General features: G+C 47.6%; 1 protein-coding gene across 12 annotated transcripts in view; it reads right to left on the bottom strand.

Annotated features, from left to right (window-relative positions):
• Nucleotides 1-1,231: 1,231 nt before the first annotated feature.
• Nucleotides 1,232-8,014, bottom strand: part of ITPR1 (inositol 1,4,5-trisphosphate receptor type 1) — a 184,718-nt gene continuing 177,935 nt past the window's right edge. For all 12 annotated transcript variants that reach the window (XM_049827170.1, XM_049827158.1, XM_049827159.1 and 9 more), the window contains 2 exons: nt 7,672-7,833; nt 1,232-2,653 (listed from right to left, as the gene is read on the bottom strand). In XM_049827170.1, coding sequence (XP_049683127.1) covers nt 2,567-2,653; nt 7,672-7,833 — 249 coding nt within the window. In that variant the 3' untranslated portion in view covers nt 1,232-2,566. The remainder of the gene's footprint in view (nt 2,654-7,671; nt 7,834-8,014) is intronic.

The raw sequence follows: 8,014 nt of genomic DNA, 5'->3' as shown, positions 1-8,014 counted from the left end.
ATACAGCCTCTGCTCGGGCTGGGCAAGAAGCGTGACCATGCAAACCCACCGCGTCACCACGTGACAAACCCTCTACAAACCAACCCACCTGCCCCACGCCGGAGTTCTTTTCTACTGTCAGGGCAGTGGTTGTGCTTCACTTCAGTCGCCGTGCGGCAGCTGTACCAGAGGGAGGAAAAATAACAACAAACCAAAACCACGTTTTGCGTCTCCTCACATCTCCTGGCAAAGGACAACCACACATGAAAACACCAGATTTTACACAGCTGATTTTCACACGGATCATCGCGCAGACCGGGGTTTGTGCTTTTGCTGAAGCACCCAGTATTTTTGCCTTTTTAAGGTAAAGACGAAGCCATGTTGCACATTTGTACGGATGCCCTCTCAGGCTGTACTGCAGCCTCCTCCCTCTCACCTGACTGGCAGACTTCGGGAAGCCTGACAAATTTGTGTGAGTTTGCTTATCCCTGGATGGCACCAAGGGAAGAAGTGAGTCAGATGCATGTCTCTGCTGCTCAAAGAAAATGAAATCCTGCTCCTTCATTGCACAACCCCGACAGCAGTCACATCCGTCATGCTTCCTCGGCATACACCTTGCGAGGAGCCAGGGGCTGCAGAGGGGAGGAAGACAGATTTACCAGGATATGTATGGAAATTATACATGATTAAGAAGTCACAATCTCACCAGTAAATCTCAGGCTGGGAGACGGCTGGTCAGGCTGCCCTCCGTCCCTCCCCATGGATGCAGTCGCTTTGACGTTTTGTGATGACCTGTGGCAGGGAGGCGCACCCTTTTCAGACAGTTGTGTGCACTTACCAGATTAAAGATGATTAATTGTACCAGGTAGTTCCTGCTACATCTTAATCAAATACACATAATCAGCAACGCTTCTGCGCACACGATACTTGGAGCTGGAGTGTTGTTTTTTTTTTTAAACTCTTGCACTCTGCAGTCTGAGGATAACAAGCCTAAAATATCAGTGGTAAGAGTCTGAAGGATTGAAAACTGGAGTGATCGCAGACAAGGTTCCTGGGGCACTAGTGCCTGTCGCTGCAAGAGGAGGAAGGACTTGCTCTGGTATTAAAAGACCAACCGCTGCCCCTCCTGCTCTGAGTGGGGGAAAAGCACCGTTCTTACCTGCAAGGCCCCTGTGGCTCGGCTTTCCAGGGCGCGCGGGCAAGCGCGACAGCAGACACAGGGGGGAGAAAAACCACCAGCAGCCTCTGACCATAGAGTATTTTGCATCATTTATTTAAATACCTATATTTATGCATTTACAAATTTTCATAGCTCTGTTGGTAGCTTTTTTCTTTTTTTTTTCTTTTTTTTTTTTTTGTAGACAGTATTGCAGAGAAGTTAGCTTTTGTAAAATGAGGTCCATGTATAAAACTATGCAACGGATTGGAGAAAAAAAAAACCCAAACCAAGTTTCCTTTCATACTCTCTAGAATCAGCAACCAAAGACAGTGACCGAATAGAGGGCAAGTGGGAGGGGACAGGGTGGGACAGACCAACCTCAAACCAGTGGCTCTCTCAGAAGCATTACACACGTCAGTGCTCAGCTAATGGTCCTAATGGGATAGGTCATGTTTCAGTCGGTGCAATGCCTGTTTGCTAAAGCTTTAGCAGGCACATAGGTCTCTAAAGAAAAAAGTAAAAGGAAAGGATCCTACACACTGAGAATGCAAAGCCTGGACAGCCTCGTGATAGGTTTTAGGTGTCGTGGCATGAAATGCCCATAGGAGACTGCACCGACTCACCGGCAGTGCATCCTCATCCCAAACTTCATTTTGCATAAAAAGTTCCCTTTAAGAAATCTTAGCATTTAAAAAACCTGGTATCTGAGCTCTTCTAGCCTCAGTACTTTGAAGAAGTCACTTGAAAAATACCTCCTGCTTTCCTCATTTGGAAGCTTCAAAGTAATGTTTTGCTTTAATTGATACCAATTTAATAGCTCACGGATTCCCAGTGTTATCTCTGGGAGGAAGAGGCAACAGATATGGCATTGCAAGATATTTACACACATGGTACAAAAATGTCCAAGGGTATGAAAAATCACCAGTTACACAATTTTGCAGCAGCCTCATTTACACCTGTAATTTTATACCATTTATTACATTGTACTAACACACCAGATTCAAAGATGTGCACTCCCTTTAGGACATTCAGGAGTTACAAATATATTGTGATTGCATAATTCATATTGCACAATTGTATAAAAACATAAATACTAGCTATTCTATTTTTTTTTTTTAAATACAAAATACATGTCACATAGTCAAATATTCTTTTCAAGTGCAATTCAGGTGCTCTCTTTAGTCCTTCCAAGAAAAAGGCAATTTTGATAGTTTTGGCACAAAGTTTAACCTCTGTCCCGTGCCAACAGTTCTAATTACAATACGTATGCCCAAAACTTTATATAGTAGCAGTCATATACATATAGTATAAAACCAGGTTATTTACAAAATGAACTGAACATACACAGAAGCAGCCTCAGTGGTCGGATCTGAACTCTGGGTTAGCATTATTCGTGCTGTTGCAGAGGGGCAAGTGACCCTTCTTGACTTATGCCGGTTGCTGCGGGTTCACATTCATGGGCGGAGGGTGTCCTAGGAGACCGATGCGCTGTTTCTGCTTCCTCTGCTCCGTCATCTGGAAAATCAAAAAGTTTGCTCATTAGGCCTAGACGCTTCCTGTGCGTCAGCTCGCCGAAGGACCTGGCGCTGCCTTTACTGGTTAGCGTTTGCTCTGAAACCCACTATCTACAAATAACGCTCCTCTGTCCACTGTGCCAAGTGCTAACAGATGAAAGCGGCAACTACAGCCCTGTCTCGTGCACTCATCGGGGACGTCCATGAACTTGCTCGTGCGGCTGACTACCGTTTTGCAAGAAGAGAGCTTGGGAGAGCCAGGCGAATTAGCGCAGAGAGCAGCTCGCAGAAACCTCCCCTCTTAGAAATTCTTTGTAACCGGTCCAATGTACGAGGCAGACCAGACGCAGAGGGCGGAAAAAAGGGGCGAGCCCTCAAGTCAGGCTGGGAATACCCTTGTCTTTGCTGGAATAGACTCGAGCGCTCCCGCTCTCATCAGGAGCGAGCCAACATCCCTCTCCGTCTGCCAAAAGCCAAGACGCAAGGCAGGAACAGGAGGTTAACCACCTCGCTGCCAGACAGCCAGATCTTTGGCAGTACTTCCCATCAGATAAAATAACGTTTCTCCTGATCAGTGCAATCATGACCTGAAAATAGATCATCATTTTTTATTACCGATATTGAGAAATGGCCACAATCCAATTCCCTGCTCTCTTTTTTTGAAACCTCGGGAGGTTTCAGACAACTTGCATAAGCCGACATGCCACGTAAGGAGCAACTCCGGCGTGGGCAGGGTCTCCAGCGGCGAACAGCTGGATCGCCCCCCACAGCTCCCTCTGTGACCCCATCTCAGCTTCGGAGGAGCCGACACGTGGGACGGCTTGCAGCAGCCGTGCCGAGGAGGATGCCAAGACAGCTCCTCACCCCCGGACCACCGAGGCGAGGGGACCCCGACACTGCTCCTCGGGCACCCGGGCTCCACCGAGAGCCCGTGCACCCTCAAAGCGACGTGCGAATGCACAACCGCACCACTGCACGCGATCCGTGGCGGCACCGACGGCGTGCACGAGTACCCGCGCTCACGTCCCGCTTCTGCTGCTCCTTCCCTGGGGCTGAGCACGCCTGGCTGCGGTAACAGGCACGGGTATGCCGGGACAGGCCAGCCGGCTCACCGGGGCTTCGCAGGACCCCTCCGGCAACACGCCTGCACACAGGAAAACCTAGCCCTAAGGCTGATTCACCCAAAAAAAGTAATATTTCGTTCAAGTATAAGATACAATTTGGAGTATTTTTCTTTATGAGAATTAACTGAATTCCTTGCAATGCTTTTCCTGCAACAGCTGCACCCATAATCCTTCAGTTTTTTCATTTTTCAGCTATTTAATCACAAACATCAGCCAATATAATTGATTGTGGAAGTGACTCCAGGGTAAGGGAGATAGCATGCTCGCACATTTGGTCCATTTGTAGCCTGCATTTGAAGGTATTTGTCTAAAGACTCCAGTTTTGGCGATGGGGAATAGTGTTCCCGTCTCCGGTGTGGGGTACCCTGGCGTGCTGGGACAGCCAGCCGGTGGCTGACCTCGGGTCTGGAGTTCATTATGGGGAAAAGAATTAGTCACAACAGGCAGTTCTGGGCAACCTCCAAAAGGCTCCTCCGTGTCCCAGGGGCTGTACAGCACTGTGCACACCGCTGCTTTCGCTCAGGCTAGCTGTGTGTAATTACACTCATTTAATCACCAGGGAAAGGACCGAAATACAGTAACTCCTCTTGAAACCATAATTAAACTCGACTGCAGCCTGGTGCCTTGCTCATCGCCTGACCCAAGGGAGGCAGAACTGTTATTTTACCTTTCCGGGAAGACGACCGCAGCCTCACGAGGACAGGTCACACCTTCCAGTCCCCTGTACCACACTTTTGGAAGTCTGTTTTCACAAAAGGCTTGTAATGTTTCACAGGCAAACAGGAGCAGAAGGAGAGGAGTCTTCCCATTGCTCTCCGGTCTCAGACACACAAGCTACTCCCCTGCTGAACCACTGGGACTTTTTTTAACTGTTTCTAAGATAACCCACAAGTTGGAAATGCAAAGATGCAAGCAGGATTTAATTTTTAAAATGCCTGTTTACATTAAGTAGTTTCACTGAGCAAACTAAGAGCCACGATTTCACACAGCAAATAAACTGATTCAGAGGACACATGAAAAAAAAGGAAAGAGAAAAGAACAACAAAAAGGGACTGTAACACATATTTTTCATGCTGTGTAGAAAAAGGGATGGTGCACCCTGATGCAGGTGTACGTAGAAGACGTGCCTTTTAAAAAAAAGAAGAAGAAAGCATAAAGCAGAGAGAGAGAAATGCAATTGCAATGTCGATGCAGAACGTTATTAATCCTGCGAGATAAGTAATGCTTGTCTAGAGGGCACAGGGCTGCAAGACGGAGCAACTTTAATCTCTATCACATTTACCTGGAGACCAAATCTCTTGCAAAAGCTTTACAGCTGTAGCAACTGTACGCCTGGGCCTAAAAGGCAATAAAAGCTAGGTGCAATGTATTGCAGGGGAGCTGTCAGCTACTGGAGTAATGCTGACAGGATTAAAAAACAAAACCGAGGAGCCTGAAGTTCATCTGAGTCAAGCTGGCCTCTCCAATAATCGTATATAACTGCCCAGACGCACGCTGCCTAGCTCCAAAGGTCACGTGTGATTTGGAGTTACCTCTAGGAACGGGAGCAGGGCACGTGCAAAGTGCACGAGCGGGATACCGACCGTGCACGCACACGCGGACGCGCCGGCGTCTGCCCGCTCTGCTCCTCGGTCTGCCCGCTCGACTAAAGCCAACCTAAGCAGCAGCTCCAGCGACGGAGGTCAGGGGTCCCGGCGGGTGCGAAGGGACCGTCCCGAGCGTCTGCTAGAGATGCCACACGCTCGCCGACACCGGAGGACGGCGCTGGAAAGGGCTTCTGGATGATTACATCTAATCCCCTGCTGTTGCGGACAATTATGTAGTAATCTTTTTGCACAGAATTAAAGTGATCACGATTTTAATGGCTCTTGGTGCACTTGTTTGTGAAAGAAGGCATGCTGGATTTCAGTTTCTAACCATTAGAATCTCCAGAAACCTAACGAGCTTGAAAAGCAAATGAATGAGAGGTTTTCCCTTCCCTTTATTTAATTACAAAAAAATAAATACAAATACAAGTTCCCTGAGTTAGTTCCTTTTCCTGGAGACAGTTCTTGATCAGGAGAAGGGATATACTGGTTTTGTCACGTAATTGGAGCATCCTGCAACTTAAGCAGGGCTCTCAATAATGGTACTTAGGGGAATTCCTAAAAGCTATCACAACATTAATGAAGCTGGTTTCCTCTTTTGCTTTTACAGTCAAGTAGCTCTCTAAAAGCTAAATCCTTCATTCTTATTTTCACAAAGAGCGAGAAGGGTTTTTAGTGCTTGGTCAGCCAAGAGCTGCAAGCTTCAGAAATAAATGCATTCGGATCCAGAGCTGGCTGTGGCTGATGGAAAGACTCCTGGTGACTGCAGACCACTTTGAGTCAGACCCTTCAACAAGAAGACGCGAGACACATGTTTCAAGATAATTGTTTCCAGGCAAAATAGCAAAACCACTACCCAGCAAGTATTAAAGCACAGACAAAAGAGCAACTGCCTCTATCCTCCATCCTCAAAGCCAGCTAGAGCAAAGGGGTCCATGGCACAGTGTCTGAAAACTAATTACAGCCAAGAGCGGCAAGGTTTTCTGCTCCCAATCCTACACGTTAATCCCTTCCTTGTGCTCTGTGGGGTGTCAGGTAAAAGGGCCCAGCTCCATCAGAAACGCAGAGCGTGACCGGAAGGCAGGGAGCCGGGATCTCAGTCAATATTGGCTTCCAGAGACTCATGTCTCCGTGAAGATAACTAGCTTACACACAAACCCGGCCAACCCAGAGCAGAGATGGGAAGCAGGAATCCGATTAGTATTGGAGAGAGTTGTGCCAACTGCGCTACAGTAAGCAGATCACATCTGAAGAGATAACAAACCAAATCTGTTGGCCATTTCTGCCCTGGGCAATTCCATCGACTGCCCCAGGATACCATCATGTGCAAGTCAGCAATTATTACTATCCAGTGCCGGTATCTATATAAACTTAACTAATTGAACCATCTGGCTCAGGTTATTAATCCATAAAGATAAGCAGCTAGTCACTTTGCTGCTGCAAACAGCTCCCACCAGGGCAGGCAACAGCATTTTCCCTTTTACTTCCACTTAGGCTGTAATCCGTATGGACAACACGAAATAAAGCCCTGCTGCCTCTGTGGCTTTCACAAAGCCATCGCTGGGTTTGGGCTGGGAACAATCCCCACGATCCCCTCGAGCCCCAGCCGAGCCAAAAGTTAACACAAGTCCTCAAACTCTTGCTGCATCGAAAAAATACTCAGAGGTCTATGAGGCGTTCACGTGTTAAGCAGCAGCAATACATGCTGCAACGCAAAATATTTCTGTGGGTATGTCTGTCTATGCTGCAGTCTAAAAGCGTGACAGCAGCCAAATTTTATCTGCATTAGCAGTGCAGTGATAGCAGAGGAGACCAGTGCAAGCTAACCACTCAAGTATTTCTCCAGTTTCTCAGTGGGTTTTGAGGTCCGTGCAGCAACACAGCACTTCTATCAATATCACACCCTCTGACTTACAGGATCATGCTAAGGTCTTAGGATTAAAACCTGTAACAACAACAACAACACATACATACATGCAGGCTCCCTGCACCAGCGAGGACTGATTTAAGTTAACTTCAGCTTTGATTTATTTTTTTTTAATGCAAGTTTTCCCTTTCTGGAGGTGGCCATTTTGGACTACACCGGTTCGGGTAGCACTGCCAGGCAGGTCAGCTGGGATACAGGGCTCCGGAAGGACATTTTGTTTGTTCGCTTCCTTCCTAAACACGAGTTACTTTAGCAAAAGATCTTCACGGCGTTTGCAGGAGCCATGAAGCTGTAAAACACCACTTTGAACAACAGGCTTGCAGGACCTTTGTCCTGCCCGTAGCAGCGCGTGGCCGCCCGTTCGCAACCAGGTCTCCCTTACCTGATCTTTAAGCTCTGACAGCTGGCCAGAGAGGTTGGTCACAAGCTTCATGGTGGACTCCAACTTCTCCTGCAAGTTCCTCAGCTCATTCTGCTCTCCTTCTGAGTCACTGCTCACAAGCGACATGGCCCGCATCCGGGGGAACCAGTCCAGGTTTCTCTCCTGAAGATCAGACGCGAGTTCACAATTAGTGTTTGCCAAATGAAAACCTGCACCCGAGTGGCTGAGTGCAGACAGATTTTTAATGCCACACAGGAACGTTCCTCAGATACACAAGCTCTGTAGTTATTTTCATTTGCATCTTACTGAAAAGTTTGCAAAATTGCCTGCTAGAGGCAATAAG

Source organism: Accipiter gentilis, chromosome 23 (assembly GCF_929443795.1).
Source record: "Accipiter gentilis chromosome 23, bAccGen1.1, whole genome shotgun sequence".
In the NCBI taxonomy this organism is placed as follows: Eukaryota; Metazoa; Chordata; class Aves; order Accipitriformes; family Accipitridae; genus Astur; species Astur gentilis.
This window is presented reverse-complemented; position numbering and strand designations above follow the sequence as displayed.